The sequence below is a fragment of the Typopeltis vanoorti genome, chromosome 20 (genome assembly GCF_054136105.1).
Source record: "Typopeltis vanoorti isolate ZY-2024b chromosome 20, IOZ_Tvanoo_1.0, whole genome shotgun sequence".
In the NCBI taxonomy this organism is placed as follows: Eukaryota; Metazoa; Arthropoda; class Arachnida; order Uropygi; family Thelyphonidae; genus Typopeltis; species Typopeltis vanoorti.
The window spans coordinates 68,687,900-68,707,210 of NC_143568.1; the positions used below are offsets into that span (position 1 = coordinate 68,687,900).

The window sequence follows — 19,311 nt, forward strand, 5'->3', positions numbered from 1 at the left end:
ATTCTTGTAAGCTCTCTGGTTATTTTTATAAAACTTTCATAGTTTCTATAAACATTTGGCTTTGAGATAATGTTGGATCTAATATCCACTTTGCCTATGTAATTGTCAACAGCATTATATTTATATTCATGATGGCATACAAATATAATATTTCATTCACAGTCATTAAACTAATTTTTGAATCTCAATTACTTAATGAATACTTCTTAGTTCTCGATTTCTTTCTTTTTTTTTTTTTTTTTTTTGGCATGGGAGGAGGAGTATGTTCAATTTTCATAATAAAAGGAAAGAACTAGCTATTATATGTTATGAGATTTAAAAAGAAATATCCACATTTGTAAATTATCTGCCTCTGTACAATTTTTATTAGATATTATTTTAATTTCATAAATCTTAAAGCTGGAAATAGCTGATGCTTTTAGAATTTTGTCCTTAGTTAAACTAAACAGTTTAATAAATACAAGAATATCAAGACAAATATTAAAAAGGATAAACAGAAAAATATCAAGGAAATTAATGGGATTATTCAATGCAACATTAGGTCAACAAACACTCCAATAAAATTTTTAAATCATATTACAATGATTTAACCTAATTATTTTTAAAAATGAAAAGTAAAAATCAAGTTCAAAGTTAATATCAAAGAACATTTTTCCATTATATTCAGTAATACACACCTATAATTATTAAAATATTAAATATTTTAATATTCATCTTTTAATATATAACCTTAAAATATTAAATCTAAAAAACATTATAAATAAATAAATTCAATAAATAAAACCAATTGACAATTATAAAAATCTCAGACAGGCTGCATTTTAGCATGTCAGGAGAGAACTTTGCAGGCTCAAGAGCTGTTATGTTGCCCATGGGTTGCTTCCCAGTGCTGTCATGCATTCAAAAAAAAAAAGTTATTATTAAAATTTTAAGTTAATAATAAATAGTTCTACCATTCACATAAACAACAAACTTACCTCTGCATATTTTGCAGGAACATCAGCTTTCTCAATACCGATGCATTTTTTACATGGCGTGCTAGCTGCCATTTGTAAGACAATCTGTCCAACACCTGGAATGAAGTTTTTATTTTTTTTATTTTTTTACTGTAGAGCTAGCTTTTTTTTTTTTTTTCGAAAACAATTTTGTTTACTGTGCAATTTTATTTCCTAGTCATCTGCATCGAAATTACCAATTTACTTTCTTTGAAGTTAATTAAAAAAACCAATTATGCTTTATATATATATATATATATATATTTTTTTTTTTTTTTCTCACCAAAATTAAAGTTTATAAAGTGACAGAATCTTATAGGATTGTTTTCAGAAGTAGTGTGAAGTGTAACATAACATGACTTGATGCTTGAAAAATAGTAAACAGTTTCAACTGGAAACATGATTAAAGCATATGTTGATAATATAACAATAGAGCCATGTTTCATTGTGTATGTATTTCTTCGCCAACAAAATACAAGCACTGTGTAGGCATAACGGCAGCAGCGATAAATTCTATGCTTTAAGGTAAAAAGTCAAAATTTTGGGTACAGTTCAGCAAAGTGGTCAAGACATTAAACATTGTTTACAGACAAGACGCAGTGATAAAAAAAAAATGCTAGCTGAAAGCATTCAAAGCAGAAGACCAAGCACAATTGATACAAATATGATTATCAAGAAAACTGATCAACTGAAAGAGGAGAACAGAAGATTATCGTTACAGGAATTTCTGCCAGTTTGAATATGTCATTATAAAGGATTCAGCACATTGTTAAATATAGATAAATAAATAAATAAATAGTTAAATACAGTCAACTCTTACTATAACAAACTCCATAAGAACCACAACCACATGAATAGTTTGTTATAGTGGATAGTTCACTATAGTGAATTTCTTTCACATAGCTTTGCCTGTGTGGCTTCTGTCAAAAATATTCAGTTTGTTATAGTAACTTGTTCACTTTGGCATTGTAGCGAGAGCCGATTGTACAAAGCAAGTGTAAGCAAGACCATTACTTCCTATGTGACTTCAACAGTGCATGTAAGTTTGCTAGTAAAATTTGACTCTTGTTGAATAAGATACATATTTATCACCACTTTTGGTCAATCTTGGATTAGACTCCATGATCTAGGATCAAAATAGCAATCAAATTTGAAATCACAAATCTCATCTCTACCAGAAAAATTCTGCACAGCACATGTTTGAAAAAAATATGCTATTATCCCCTTCTCCACCTTTCTTTGACTCCAAACTTCTTCAGCATAGGATACCAAAAAGAAATTGGGAATAGCAAAAAACACTTAAGATGCGTTTGTAGTAAGTGATTCAAATAAAAGATTATGATCAAAAATATCCAAATATCTCATCATCCCAATCTCACTCTAATATGAAAAGCATTAATATGAAGTGTGGTCCATCCTTTGCTGCTACAACAGACTTCAATCTTCTAGGAAGGCTTTCCACTAGATTTTAGGAATTGCTGTTATTAATTCCCTTCCATTCTTCCAAAAAAGCATTAGTGAGGTCAGTCACTGATGTTGGGCAATTCAACCTAGCTAGAAAATGGTGTTCCAATTCATCCCATAGGTTTTCATAATTGGGTTGAGATCAGAGCTCTGTGCAGGCTAGTTAAGTTCTTCAACAGTGATGTCATCAAACCATTCCTTTACATACTCTAATTTGTAGATGGAGGCATTGCCCAACATCTACAAACTAGATGTTGGGCAATGCCACTAGACAATTCTGTGTTTCCATAGTGATGGAAGCACAGAATTGTCTAGTGGTTCCCAACCTTTTTCCACTTGTGTACCCCTTTTTAAACCCATTTCTATAAATTGCATCCCCTTGTTTTTAAAATAGCCATTTTTAAATACTGACACTTTTGTTCACATTTTGTTTACTTTATTTGTTTTTCCACCATTACTGATTACTTTTTGTGTACCCCCTGAACGGCCCAGCACGTATCCACAGGGGTATGCGTACTACCAGTTGGGAACCGATGGTCTAGAATATCATTATAGACTGCAGCATTAAGATTCCCATTACTAGAGAGCCCAGCCTGAAACATTAAAAACAGCCTCAGACCATCATGCCCCCTCAAAACTTCACAGCTGACACACCACATCTGGGCAAGTAGTGTTCGGCATTTGCCAAATCCGGACTTGTCTGTCAGACCTCTGATGGATGTGCATGAATCATCACTCCAATCATTCCAGAGAAAGTGTTTCTGCTGCACCAGAGTCCAATGGTGGTGGTGGTGAGCTTTAACATCACTCTACCAAATGTATGACATTGCCCTTGCTGATGTTAGGCTCATGTGTGGCCAGGGAAAACCCATGTTTTTTCAGCTTCTGATGAACAGTTGTGGCTCGAGTTGATTGCATTTCAAAACTTGGCGGCAAGTGTTTCAACTGAGGACTGGCACTTTTTTTTTTTTTTTTTTTTTTTTTTTACACTGTGCATTTCAGCAGTCTCACTCTAATATAATGTGGACTACCAGGTCATAATTGTGCTGTTGCTGCTCCCAAACATTTCCATTTCACAATAATGTACTTTCAATGGATCAGGCAGCATCAGGTCAGAAATTTCCTGAATTGAGTTGTTGCAAAGATGGCATCCTATGATAGTGCAACGTCGAAAGTCACTAAGCTCTTCTTTTTATATGAAGACTGCAAGACCATGTGCTTCCTTTTATACCTATATAAGTCATATCTGATACTAAAAGGGGTGTCCAGATATTTTTGATTAGAGATGGCAGGTGGCAATAAGACTGCTAATGACAATCAATAAAATGCCTGTAGAACATCCATCATACAGTTTCAACTTTGTCCCTATATGATTCCTGAGCATTTCCAGTGTATAAACATGAACTATAAAGACAAATTTGACTCAGTCACAAAAATGAAGGATATCAATGATACTATCTAAGCAAGACCTCAAAACAGCTTGCTGCACATGTCTGAAGAGTAGTACATTACCTTGTTCTAAATTATACTTGCCAAGAAATTATATTCTTGTTTAATCCTTTACCCAAATGCAAGTAAACAAAGTGTGCACATGAACCACACTTCCTTTCAGATGTGTATATTGCTATGAACATTATGGGGTATGGTACACAAGTTATAGCTCCCACTGACAAAACCTTCCCATAATGTATAGCAATATACTCATCTGAAAGAAAGTGTGCTTTGTATTTGAGATACTGGGGCAACCGATGCGAAGTCAACAGCTGCTATTTAAAAGTAGCCTAGTTGTGAAGATACTCGACATGCAAACTTTGCTTACACCAGTGATTTCCTTTATTTCTATGGCAGAACTTCTAATATATTTTTTCATATACCATAGAACCCTCAATATATATGTAAATATATATGCTCAGGCAAACAAATTCTACAATTTAATTCTAAGCTAACTGTAAATGTAAATCCAAATAATGTTAATATTTATTCCCAAAAGATCATAAAAAAAATTCAAAATCTAAAAATTTTTTGAAAATACTTTTTTTAAAATCAAATAGATTTGTGCCTGACAATATAAAATATTCTATTGCATTTTTATTTTTATATCATTCTTGCAAAACCCCCAGAGAGAGAGGTCGCAGAATCCCAGGGAACCCAGTGGGAATCACAGGCATACACTTTGGAAAAGGATTAAACAAGAATATAATTTGTTGGCAAGTATAATTTACTTTGTAACCAAGTGAAATGTCTTTCCATTAATCACTTCTCAAACATCCCATGTAAGAAGTTCTATGAAGAGAATGCTGTTATTATGTAAACTGCATTCTTGGATGATGGAGTTAATGTTTTAAAGACAAGCCTATAGCTCAGAAGAAGATGGCCAAATTGCAAGAATATCACCAAGTTATCTGAATCTTACAGGCAAAGGAAGGGGAAGAAGAAACGTTGGCGAGGACATAGTGCTAAAATTCTTCATTGAAATAACTGCTAAATGTGCAACACCATTTTAATCTGGTTAGACAATTAGTATCTTGAATTTATAAGAAAAGCAAACAAATACCAACATTAACAAGACCAAATCCTGACTTATCTCAAAAATAACAGCATATACAGGGCAGCTTTTGTTATGTGGAAAAAAAAAAAAGATAAGTGATAATTATCCTTAAGATGAAAACTGGTGTTTTCATCTTAAGGCGAAAGATGAAAGCTCAGAAAGATGGCTTAAGATGAAAGCTGGTATTTTCATCTTAAGCCGCTTGTGATAGACTGCTTTTCTTTGACAGCTATAGCATGTTTCTTGGAGAACCATGGTTTAAATATGGGTTGGGAAAATTTTGAACACAGTGAGGAATGAATGCTTCTTCAAACAGACCATTTCTATAACAGGTATCTAGATCAGGAATGAAAATACAGTAGTCTGATCATGGAAGAGAGGAGTAAAAGTCATGTAAGTCCTCCCACTTGGCATTCTTGTAATGGCAGAGTACATGAGGTTGTGAATGGCTGAAAGATGTTCCAAGTTTCATCTCTAAAGATGAAACTTGGATGAGATTGTGATCTGAATTACTAAGAGGAGCAGTCACCTGAACAGAGTACCTAGAAAGAAAGCTAGTTAAGAAGAGATCCAGCGTGCTGAGTGACTGAAGAGGATTGTCAGAAATTCTGGTAGGGAGATGAATGATCTGTTTTAAGTAAAAAAACAGACCCAAGCAAAAACCCTTGCCTCTCTTCTAGCTTGGCCAGTTAGAATTATTAACGTTGAAATCACCAAGAAAGAGGACTTCATTGTTTGAAAATTTTGACTGAAAGTGAGCGCTTTGAAGACAGGAGGTCAGAATGATTTTCAGAATTGGAAGAATGGTAGAGGCAGCATATGAATGAAACAAAAGTTGAAAAGTCCTTATAAAGGATGGGATTTAAACCTAGGTCTTTCCTACACTGCTACCAACTGAGTTAAGTATCTTCCCCCAAGCTTTGATGGTGACATCATACTTTATACTAATACATTTCTAATATCTTCTACTCTTTTATTGATCTTCAATTTTTCATTAACAGTAAAAGGATCATAAATGCATCCCACAACAGACATGGTGAGTAGATTATATGTGAAAACCACTTGCAGACTATTCACTCACAATGTGCACGCACCCACACACACGCACTACTGCAGTGAGAGGTTTCTTTAAATTAACACAAAAAACACAAGGAATAAGTAATAATATTTATTTAAAAGGACACATATTTCAGCTTGAATATTACAAGGACATCATTAGTGGCACAATTATTAATTACAAAGTTAATAAGTTAATTATATCATCATCTCTGATGATGGCCTGTAATGTTTCGCCTTAAATAAATAGTATTACTTATTCCTTGTGTTTTTCATATTAATTTAAAGAAACTACTGCAGTGAGAAAGTAAATGACACCACATTATGCAGATAGATAGTCAAAGATAAGCTACACATCCTAATTTTTGATTCAGTATTTAAAAAACTGAGTTACTCAAAAAAACTGCAGCAATTTCTCTTACTCATTTGGCTTTGAGGGATCACTAAGTGAAATGATAACAATGAGTTTTCTGTATTTCCCTGCCTACTTATGACTAAATAATTAGGGGAGAAATTTAGTAATTAGGGTAATTACTAATTTGGATTCCTCCTTAATAATAACTTGTGAATTACAAGTAGATGTTGGACAGAGGTGGTCTGGCATTATGAAGGATTTGCACAACTTCATCAATATTACAAAATAAATTCATACCAGGAATATTGTGTAATGGCATAGCCATTTAGACAAACAAATCTTATACTGTGCTAATGGACATTAACAAAGTTAATAACTGATTTTATGTAGATAAGAGAAACTGGACAATTATTAATTAAAATGACTGAACTTTTATGGAATTAAATACTTTTAAGCTGAATCAGTAGAAATCTATAAATCTAGATGTAACACATTCAAGAAACTCATTAAGAGAATTAGCTATTTGTAATAGGTAAGCATTTTTTTTCCAGCATCATATATTTGGTTTTAAATGCAATGAACTCTGAAGGACTGGAATATTTCTAATTCCAAAAAAGCAAGAATTAGTTGTGCTGCCAAAGAGCAGTATTAGTGAAATTATAAATACTTAATACTTTGCCCTATTAGCTGTATTACTGATCAGGTTTTTTATTCTCTAATATTCTTCCCCATCATGTGCCTATAAAATGGTATACTGTTGTTACTTAACCGGTAACCATGTTAATGGCTAGTTTTGTACATCATGTACGAGGGTGGTCTGAAAAGTTCTCGGCCTCGACCATAGATGGCAACACTATTGGCAAGATTTTTTTTTTCCCTAAGTTGGTACATCTATCATAAGCATCTATGTGAAATTTGCAAGTCATTCTATCAAGTAGTTTGTTTTATACAGCTGTCTGAAGCAAAAGTATTGTCTGTTCCCCTTGAAATGTATAAAATTGAGTATCGTGCTGTTATAAAATTCTTTGTAAAAGAAGGTTTAGTCCCAAAACAAATTCATTCAAAGTTCATAAAAGTTTATGGGCACTCTTCTCCTTTATGGCAATTAAGAAATGGGCTACCGAGTTTAAACATGGCCGTACCAGCCTTGAAGATGATCCACGTGAAGGACGTCCAAAAAGTGTAACAACACAGAAATCATTAATCAAGTGCATGATATGGTATTGGATGACCGATGAGTCAAATTGTGTGAAATTGCTGAGACTATAGGCATTTCAAAAGAACTTGCAAGATATATTTTGCATGAAGAATTGCAAATGAAAATGCAAGATGGGTGCCATGCTTACTCACAGCAGATCAAAAATGCACTTGCATTAAAATCTCTGAACAGTGCTTGGAGTGTTTTAACAAGAATAAAACTGATTTTGTGTGTCGATTTATTATTATGGATGAGACATGGATTCACCATTACAACCAAAATCCAAACAGCAGTCAAAACAGTGGACAGAAGCTGGTTGTTCAGTGCCAAAGAAGACAAAGTCAGTTCCATCAGCATTTTGGGATGCTCAGGGCATTTTGTTTATTAATTATCTTGGAAAGGGTAAAAGAATAATCGGGAAATATTATTCCAATCTTTTAACCAGGCTAGACAAAAAAATTCGTGAGAAAAGACCCGGTTTCCAGAAGAATAATTTTTCATCAGGACAATGCACACATTGTCCACAAAGGTGTTTTGGCAATGGGAAAATTAATGGATCTGCACTATGAATTGTTGGAACATTGACCCTATTCCCCAGATTTGGCTCTCTCTGACTACAATAGACCAGCTGCAGAGGGGTATTTTGCAGTTCTTACTGAGAACCACTACAGGTATGGGATAATGGTGCTGCAGCATCGCTGGAATAAATGTATTAGTCTTAAGGGAGATTATGTTGAAAAATAAAAGTAATTTTGAAATTATAAAATCGTTTTTTCATTGTTAGGCCAAGAACTTTTCAGACCACCCTCGTAAATCCTCATATTGAATTACAAAATTAGACAAAAAAAAAAAAAATTGCATTAACAAGAGATTTCTAAATTAACTACTATACATCAAATAAATAAATGCTAGGTGTTGAACATAATACATAATATCAAGATGAAGGAATAAATTACTTCAAAAATTTAGTTATCTCGCATATTTATGGTTCTCCTTAAATTTGCAAAAGACTGTACACCTAAATTTGCTGTGGATGCCAAATATTAGCAAATACACTTCCTTATGCAAATATTTATCTACTCGGCTATTCCCACACATAGGAAAAATATCACTGTATGCAGAAAAATTCCAAAGACTTTGCATTAACAAAATCAAGGATTAAATTGGATCTGACAGATACCATGGCAAATTTGGATGTCACAAGCCTATTTAATAACATACCATTACATATTTTTCCACCATTATACACTATCAAGCTGTTCAAACATAGTATCTTCAAGGCAAACGTTGCCTTGAAGATACTATGCTCTTTAAATATCACGACCTCTGTATTGAATATACAGAAGGCTTAGCCACTGAAATGTTAAATTTCTCCGTATTTATCAAATATGTTTATAGACATTTGAAAAAAATCTCAACAGTTACTATAAAGCCCAGAATATCTTTAGTACATGGACAATACTTTTGTCCTCTGGCTAATCCCAAAGAATCTCTTTACAAGTTCACAGGCTTTCTAAACAACTTAAACCAAAAATCCAATTCATATTGGAAGTCGAAAGAAGCAGATCACTTCCTTTTTTTTTTTTTTTTTTTTAAAAGATGGCAAGCTTTCAATTGAAGTCTATGGAAAAAAGGTCAACACTGGAAGATATTGACATACTACATCACATCATTATTTTGCCTAAAACAAAGGCATCATTAAAACTCAAAGACAGAGCAGTCAATATCTAGTAATGACAACAAAAAGACAAGAAATATCATATCTCAGAGAAGTACTCCTAAAAATGGCTATGATCTTAAAACCATAATGACATCTTAAATAATTACATGTTCCAATGAATACATATAAGTAAGATAACTACAAAAGATATGGTTTCTTTGCCCTATGCAAAAAATGTTACAGTTAAAATAGCAGAAATACTCAAGAAACACAATGTAAAAGTTTTAATGCAGCTGCAAAAAGCATTCATGATGCTATGATCATCCAAATAGCACCCCCCCACTTCCTTTCAAAAAGTCAGTACATAAACTAGGATTGACATTTCATACCAAAGTAAAACATCAAGTACTTTGGCGACTCACATGTGAATGCCGTACAATGAATTCACTTACATACATAGATTTAAAGGAACTTCCAAAATGCACGGTGTCAAACTCCATGTAATACAAACCAAGGTTTTATTTGAAACCAGCATAGCTATGAATTGGGCTATGACAGAAGTAACACAGTACATCACACTGAGCCACACACGACATCTCTATGTCATGTTCAAATCTAGTTGAATTTCATTCAATGTGTAGTAGTTGTTAACTTAGAAATTTTCCTATTAATACAATCCCCCCCCCACCCCTTCTAATTTTATAATTTAATCTGAGGATGATGTGATATGATGTACAAAACTAGTCATTAAACAATTTTTTTCTGAATAGTTTTGTTTCTGTTTTGGTTTTAATAATATTTTGTCATTTTGGGTGATGTTCGATTGCTAAAATGATTCAAAAGTTCATCTGGTCATAATAATTTTAAAAGTTTTTTTTTTTTTTTTTTTTTTTTAAACATAAAACCTACCGCTTCCAAGATCGATGAACACATCTTCTTCACTAATTTCCATTTCGCTAATCATCTGGGCAACAAACTCATATGATGTTTCTCCATAAACCTGTTTGTAAGAAGTGACCATTATAAATAAAACAACTTTAAGTATCATACAATCATAGTACATCAAATCATTTGCATGTATGAATGCTACAGATTCTATTAACACATTCATGTTGCAGCTATTGGAAATCTCTCACTGCCACCTTGACTTGGCCGGGCAAGAGAAAACAGTTTGTCTTGTCACAATTTCATGTATCCATATCAGCTGATGTGACACAGATCATGATGGGTTCTTCAATTGTAACCAAATCTATCTCTCTCTCTCTCTCTCTCTCTCTCTCATAGAGAGAGAGAGAGAGAGATTTGGAAAATGAATGTATTTTTTCAAGATATATTGAAAACAACAATTAAGGAGAAAATTATTTAGTTGGTATATTTGAATTACTGAAAAGTGTACATATGTGAACTATCATCAATCAGCCATGTATGAGAATGGTAATATAAGAGAGAAAAAGAACAGGTGTGAATAGAAATGAATTATTAATAATTACATTTAGGATATTATGTGTGTGTCCCCTATAAATTGTTGGGTGGAGCAAATAACATCTGATCCTATAAGCTGTAGACATGCATATCAACATTTATGATTGGCATAATTAAAAAAACTTATGAGAGGGAAAGGGATTTGTTTGAAATATGAACAACTTTTGTTTGAATACCAGATCTCTGTTTTACTAATTACATAATTAATACCTTTTTGTTAGTGGTATTGGATTTTCACCCACCAAAAACAGAAAAGGTTGTATTCATTACAAAGACATAGGTAGAATGGTTTTAGCAACTTTCCACCACTCTATCTATCACTAGTACCTTAGTTGATTGCCATCTTGTTTCTTGGGTGACCTTGTCTGAACAGGTCTGTGCTCCTGTGGCAGGGTTGACAGTCTCTTATGAAGTTATGTGGCCTTAAGAGAGAAGAAGGAAAGATGAAGTGAGTGTTCTGTCCTGAAGGAGATGAGAGGGGGGGGGGAATAGTTATAGATCTTATAGGATTTTCCTATTTAATTTTACTTTAGGGTGTGAGGACTCTCTCAAGTTTTGGGAGACAGTTTCCCAAAAGTGGATCCTGGCTACTCCCTGGGCTAGACAGTGGTGTCTTTTATAATTAGTTAGGTGTATTTCCTTACTGTTAATGTTTTTTTCCTATAGTGTATAAAGTTTTATTTTATGTTTTTTTTTTTTATTTTGTTTATTTATTATTATTTTTGGGATAAAGGATAATGATAGCTAGCTTGTCTTTTCTTCCAGAGAGTTGCTCAGGTGTTAGTTTTGAGAAATTTGACTAATTATTGTTAATTTCCATGCCTCTGCATTAACATTAGTCATTAGGTGTATGTCAAAGGGCTTGGGGAAAACACTTCTCTAAATGAAAAAGATATTGGTGTAGTTGTTAGCCTGGCTAACTTATGCTCTAAAAAGGTAGCATTATTTAAGTATAATAATAATAATTTAAGCATATTTAAGAGAATAGTAATATAAGCGTTAAATGAATAAATTAACATTAAAGGTTAATTAAACTCGAGCATGGGAAACAAGCTATCATATAGATTTGTTTAAGATTAAGTTATAAACCAATTGTAGTGAGGATTTTAGAAAAAATTTTTAGAGAAAATAAGGAAGAAAATAAAACAAAAAAGAAACTGTAAAAAAAAAAAAAAGGGGGGGGGGGGTGAGGGAGAAAATGCCCCAATTTTAAGGAGGTAGGTATAATAGCCATTTTACTCACTTTTGTTGGAATCAGTCATGGGAGTTTCAGAATGATGATGCCTTTGGATAGGTAACATAATGCAGGTGGGGAAATCCATCTTTTCCTGAACAGATTTGGTCCTAGTTCTAACTGTAGGTTCATGTAGTTTTTAATGGAGGCCCTTGAGCTTCTTTTAATATCTTCTATTGTTTTCTTTGGCTTTTCATATGTTACAATATTCCTGATTTTCCAAATGTGATACTTAATTTCAATTAGTAGGTAGAGTAGTTGACTTTTCAAACTTCCTTTTCCTGGTAAGTCTTTTAGATATAGTGCTTGTTCCTTCCTGAGTGTGGGGATGTTGAAAGTGCTGCTGACATTAGCCCATATTTGTGTTGCCACTGTGCATTTGTAAAATAAATGTTTTGTGTTTCTTGTAGAGTGTAGAAGGCACAATTTGCACATTGATGTATTCTCCATTTTAGGAGTTTTGTGTTTACTGGTGGGATATTGTGTAATATCCTCTAGTTAAAATTGTGTCTGGAGGGGTAGGTGTACTTGAAGTAGCAGTTTTTCCATTTCTCCTTTTTTTGGGAGGGTGTGTCTGTTCGGATGTTACTAATTGCCTGTAATACAACTTCTTTTTTTTTAGTTCTTGAAGGTGTTGTTTATTCTTCTTAGTGATGATAGTTCTTGCCTTTCTGGATATAGTCTGTAGTATTCTTCTGATGTGTTTGCCTTTTCACCACTGTGGTTTTGGCCTGTGAACATTTTGTACTTTACTCCTAGCTAGTATTGGTGCTGTTTGTGTGAAATATAAACAACAAAAAAAATAATAAACAGCATATTGGTAACTCAGTAAATACCTACAGGGAGAGGATAATCCACTGAACTAATAATTTTGAATCAGGCGATTCATTTAGGCATGGCAGAAATACATGCGAGTTGGTAACACAGCAAATCATCTACTACAATTTGTCATGTTTGTTATGTGAATTTATTTCTATGTTTTATATATATTTTGCTTGGAATAAGAACTTTCTTTTAATCACTGATGATCGGTATACACTTTTTCCACAGTAAAAATTATTTAGAAATAAATAATTTTTGATTATCATCAGAATTATCCATCCTTTCTCAAATCCTATCTTCATTACATAGGTTACACCCTCTGCCCAAAGCATCTGTTCAGTCTTATCAATAATAGATATCTTGCATATGCTAATATTTTGTTGGAGATTAACAGATGCAGTTCATTTCTTATGATATATAAAAGGATTCAGGTTCAAACTAACCTGAGAGGGAAAGGGACCCCCCCCCTAAGTTGTAGATTACATCAATATCAACTTTTGTGTGTGTGCACGCGCAACTTAGGATCGACCAAGGACTCGATCTCTGAAATATGACTGCTTTTTTCTGGGGTATCCTGTGTATGATTGCTGCTAAATAATTGACTGAAGATCAAACTATTTACCCACTCCACAGGGTTACACAGAATGTATGGTAAATCAAATGTTTTTAAACAAGATGGAATATAGTTATTGCTTACACTGCTTTAGATCCTCTGACAATTTCAGCATAATACCAACAAAATGGAGATGAAGAATGACAAGATTTAAAAAAAAAACATCATAGACACTCTAGTGACATCAACTAATTCTGACTGGATAATTCCAACTGCTCTCTAAAAATATAAAAGCAATAATCAATATAAAGTCAAAATTTCAACTAGAAGTTGACATTTTGCACAAAGTATCATCATTCAACCAATTTTGGAATACAGTTATCTTTTATATCATTTCAGCACCCTAAGAATTTCAACTGATCAAACTAAAATGAAGGATGACTGTAAAGGAGATGGTTTCTTCTGATAGTTCGGCCATTTTCAAATTTCTTAAGAATTTTAGACCAATCAGAATGAAATGAAACAGGAAGCAGTGATAGTGATGAAAGCTTTGAATACACCTCTTCTGGTTGCAATGTTCAAATGTTTTTCAATAAGCTGGCATATAGTTGTTGCTTACACTGCTTTAATTCCTCTGACAATTTCAGCACAATGAGAACAAAATAAAGAGCAAGAATGACAAGAAGATTTTTAAAATTAAAGATGCCAAGAAATTATATTCTTGGTTTAATCCTTTATCCGAGTGTAAGTAAACAAAGTTTGCACCTGAAGTATTTCCAGGACTGGGCAACTCGTATATAGAAGCTAATGACTTAGAATGACAAACCTGAAAATACTTCAGGAGCAAACTTTGCTTGGTTACACTCAGATAAAGGATTAAACGAAGAATATAATTTCTGGGCATCTTTAATTTATTGCATAACCAAGTGAAAAAACTTCCAAAGATTTTTAAAAAATGCCACAGACACTGCCAGTGATATCAACCAATTCTGACTGTTCTCTAAAAATATAAAATCAATAAAAATAAATAATAAACTAAGAAAAATAATGCAAGTAAACTAACAACTTCTATCTTTTGGATTAAGAAAGAGTAAACACTGGGGAAGATTACTAAAGACCAATGAGCCAGTTTAAAATTTTCATTTTGCATACTGTCGTAAAATGGACTAAAAGTAAGATTACTAGAAATCAGAATTAGCTCAATATATTTATAAATACATACTCCAAATACAGCTGGGTCTGCTAAATTCAACAAGATTGCTAAGGTGTTATGCAGACCATTTAGCAGTGCAATCAACTTCAAAAGAAATCTTTAAGTCCATTGTGAGTTTTGAAATTGTGGATAGTCTGTTATAATGAACTGTCTTTAAAGTAGCACTGCCTACTTTAAAGACAGTTCATCAAATTCCTAACATGCAACTCAAGAGTGTACAGGATATTATGATAATACTATATAAAAAAGTTACTTCATTATTAACCCTGTAACCCATAGAGCGCGTCCCCTGGGTGGCGGATAGGGGAGCCCACCATGTGTATGTACATGCGCATGCCTGTGTATATATATATATGGTGGGGTGGTCCGAATATACTGAATAAGGACTCGTGGACCAACAGGGCCATAAGGGGCAATCATCTTGATTGTAAGGGAAGCGGCACTCCCATAGACCCCTAGCTGGATCTATCCTCTCCTTCTTCTACTTTGAGGAAGACCCACTTACTTTAATCTTTCCTATAAGGCCTTATCAGCCAACTCTTCTTACTTTATGACCCTTGTGCTATTAGAGTACTCGAGGGCCATGGGGTCTTTTCATTTCTGGCCTTACAACTATGTCCTCTCTATAAACCTTACTATATTTCTTCTATAATCTACCCTTTCCCCTTCAATATACCCTATTCCTCCTATGGGTTTAAATTTGGAAGAAGGTGAGTTCAGAAGCCTTAAGGTAGCAGCCCTACCACTGAACTATTCCATCGTCAGGCTAGTCCCCTGACATGGAGAACATAACCATACTTGTAAGCTGACAGAAAAAGATAATCGGATTGAATCTATGGGAAACAACCCTGGAATGGAAAAGGGAAAACGAAAATGGAAACGACAAAATATAATACACATAGCAAACTGGAATGTAAGAGGAATAGCATATAAAGAAATAGAATTAGACCAGTTATTAAATGAAAGAAATTTTAAAATAGCAGTAATCACTGAAACAAAAAAGAAATTAAAAGGAACTATGAGAACTGAAAATTTTAATGTGATATACAGTGGAGTCGACAGAGACCAAAGAGCACAAGCAGGAGTCATGATTTGGATTCATAACTCCCTTTCAAAACAGTTAAAACATTATAAATTATGGAATGAAAGAATAATAGAAGCTAGAATAAAAATAGATAGAGGCTATTTAACAATAATTGGTTTATATGTCCCAGAAGAAGGAAGAGAACAGGATAATATTGATTTTTATAATCAGCTACAAAACATATATAATAAAATAAATAAAAATGATTACATAATTTTAGCAGGAGACTTAAATGCAAGAATTGGAAACACGAAAATTAATAATATAGGAATACATGGAGAACACACTCTAAACAGAAATGGTAAAAAATTGATTGACTGTAGTTTATAATAACCTAAAAATAATGAATTCCTTCTATAAACATAAAGACATACATAAATATACTTGGGCAGCAAGAGGATGGAAATCAATATTAGATTACTTCATATTAAATGAAAAGACATCAAAATTTTCACTAGATGTTAGAGTTCACAGAGGATATGAAATAAGCAGTGACCACTTCCTTGTTAAAATAAAATTAAGATTACCACCTAAATGGCTACAAGTAACAAGAACAGAAAGAAAAATTGAAACATTTGTTTATAAAACTAGACTATTGAATGACAAAAATGTACAATGGCTATATGAACAAAGAATTAACCAGTATCTAGATAAAATAAAACAAAATGAAGAAATAGAAATAGAATGGCTTAATATAAAAACGATACTAAATGCAGCAGCAAATGAAAGCTTAGGAAAGACCAAAAAATTCAATAAAAGAAAAAAACTGAAGATCTGGGATGATACAATCAAAGAAATAATCAAAAAGAAAAAAGAAGCCTATCACAAATGGTTAAGCAGTAAAAGATTAGAAGATGAAATAGAATATAAAAGAATAAGAGCCATAGCTAAAAGAGAAGTCAGAAAAAGACAGAGAATCATGGAATAAATTTGTTTCTAATTTAGAACATGATTTATATAAAATAAGACCCAATGTATATAAGATTTTGAAACACCTAAATGCAGATACCAAAGAAAACATAAAATTAAACACTGAATTGAAATTAGAAGAATTTCTAAATCACTACACAGAACTGTGGACAGACAAATATTTTAAAAAAGACAACTGGCAAACAATTAATGAAAATGAAAAGGAAATAACTGAAGAAGAATTAAAAATCAGCCTGAAAGAAACAAGAAACGGAAAATCACCTGGAGAAGATAAGCTAGATTCAGAACTATATAAATACGCAGGAACAAGATTCAAAGGAAGACTCTTATTATTTTTAAATAAAATTTACTCAACTGGTATCCCCCCAATAGAATGGAAAAAAGCAATTGTGATTCCTATCTTTAAGAAAGGTAATAGAGATGACCCTAAAAACTATAGAGGTATCAGTATACTAAATTCATGTTACAAAATATATAGCAGAATCTTAAATAACAAACTAATGAAATATTCCGAAAACTTTATTCTAGAGGTACAAAATGGATTTAGAAAAGGACGATCATGTATAGACCCAGCCTTCTGCCTAAAATTAATAATAGAGAAAAGAAGAGAATATAATTTAGAAACACATACTGCATTTATTGACTTTGAAAAAGTTAAAAGAAACATATTATTTAACATATTAAAAGAAAGACAAATACCAAATAATATCCTAAAAGCTGTCACAAGTATATATGAAAATAATCAAATACAAATAAGATTAAATCATGAGCTATCATATACAAGAGAGATAAACCAAGGGGTCCGACAGGGATGTCCCCTCTCAGCAACTCTTTTTAATATCTACTTAAATGAAATAATAATAAAATGGAGTAAAAATTTACATCAAGGAATTAAACTTGAATTAAACTACTTAAACACTCTCCTCTTTGCAGACGACCAAATAATAATTACAAATTCTGAAGATAACTTACAGAAAGCTATTTTAAATCTAAATGAGATATCCAAAGATTATGGTATGATAATATCAATGGAAAAATAAAAAACTATGGCCTTTAAAGGACAAGATCCAGCAAGAACTAAAATAGTATTAGATAACAAGATCTTAGAACAGGTGAATTCATTTAACTACCTAGGATGTATGATCACTTATGAAAAAGATATAAACATAAAAATTGCAAAATATTTAAAAATAACAGGAGTAATTAACTCTATATTTAAACCAAACCTAGTTCAAAAACAAACCAGGCTAAAAGTATATAATACATTAGCCCTACCGGTCTTAATGTATGGAAGCGAAATCTGGACAATAAAACAAAAAGACAAACAAAGATTAACAACAGCAGAAATGAAGTTTATGAGAAAAACTGCAAAGTATACCCTATTTGATCACAAAAGAAACGAAGATATTATGAAAGAATTAAACCAAGAACCAGTAATTGAAAAAATTAAAAAATATAAACATAGATGGATGGAACACGTTCAAAGAATGAAAACAGAAAGATTACCAAAACAAGCCTTAAAGTACAAGCCATTAGGAAAAAGAAAACCAGGACGTCCTCTTAAACGATTCAACGATGACTTCTAAGGCCGGAACAGGCCATACTAGGCCTAAATCCTTGATACGTATGATGATGATGATGATGACTTCATTATTAACTTCCAATCAACAATTTTCCTCCAAATTAATCTGTTACCTGTCGAGACACCAATATTATAACAAATCTTATATTTCTCTTCTAAGGTACTTTTTACTGTATCAACCCATTTAGATCTTGGACTTCCTCTCAGTCTTTTTCCTACCATCCTGGCAAGAATATTTGTTTTGCTTTTGAAAGTGCCCACCATGTTCAGTTGACAATATGCTGAACATGGTGGGAAGACATTGGTAGACTTAACTTCCTGAGTGCAAACTAGAGTTCTGATTTTTGTCTACCCTTGGAGACAAACCTCACTACATGTTTCTCTGGCTGAATCAATCAACATCTTTAAAGGTTTGCCATTGGCAAACCTTAAAGATGGCAAACCTGGTTGTTGTTATATATATGACAACGACCAGGTGTATCTGTGCTGTTAAAAATAGTTAAATATCTAACCATTCCATAATAAGTAATTTTCCAAAATTATCCCTTCATTTTTAAAAGTAAACAACTACACTGAACCACAATTTAATTAAATACATTCACTGTGCTGAATGTAATGCTGCAATGCTTTACACACACACACACACACACACACACACACACACACACACACACACACACACACACACACACACACACACACACACACACACACACACACACACACACAAATAATTTAGCAACTTAAAATTTAAATGAGTAAAATTAATCTTAAGCTTATACATTATATTAACATACCTCTGGGGAAAAAGGTTCATACTGATTTAACTTCTCAGGATCAGTCACAGAATGGTTGTACACTTGTTGAAGAATATGCCGCAAAAGTGCAGTAGAAGGGCTAGTCTGAAGCTGAGAAGGGCGAGAGGTTCCTTTCCACTGAAAGTAAGTTAGTTAATGATATGAACAAACTGAGAGAAGGACTACTATATAATCAGCAGTAAACAATGGCTATAAGGTATTTGTTTTGTTAATGGAAGTTCTAATTTAATAAGAACTACTTATTTTAAGACAGCCTGAATTTTTCTGTGCATAATTAATAGCTTAAAAAGGAGCAATAATGCAATCTTTTATCTACC

At 32.8% G+C, this 19,311-nt stretch overlaps 1 protein-coding gene across 2 annotated transcripts in view; it reads right to left on the bottom strand.

Annotated features, from left to right (window-relative positions):
* Positions 1–19,311, bottom strand: part of gpp (DOT1 like histone lysine methyltransferase grappa) — a 282,498-nt gene that overhangs the window by 148,582 nt on the left and 114,605 nt on the right. For both annotated transcript variants that reach the window (XM_090409770.1, XM_090409771.1), the window contains 3 exons: positions 18,974–19,111; positions 10,186–10,276; positions 978–1,072 (listed from right to left, as the gene is read on the bottom strand). In XM_090409770.1, the coding sequence (XP_090265896.1) occupies positions 978–1,072; positions 10,186–10,276; positions 18,974–19,111 (324 nt within the window). The remainder of the gene's footprint in view (positions 1–977; positions 1,073–10,185; positions 10,277–18,973; positions 19,112–19,311) is intronic.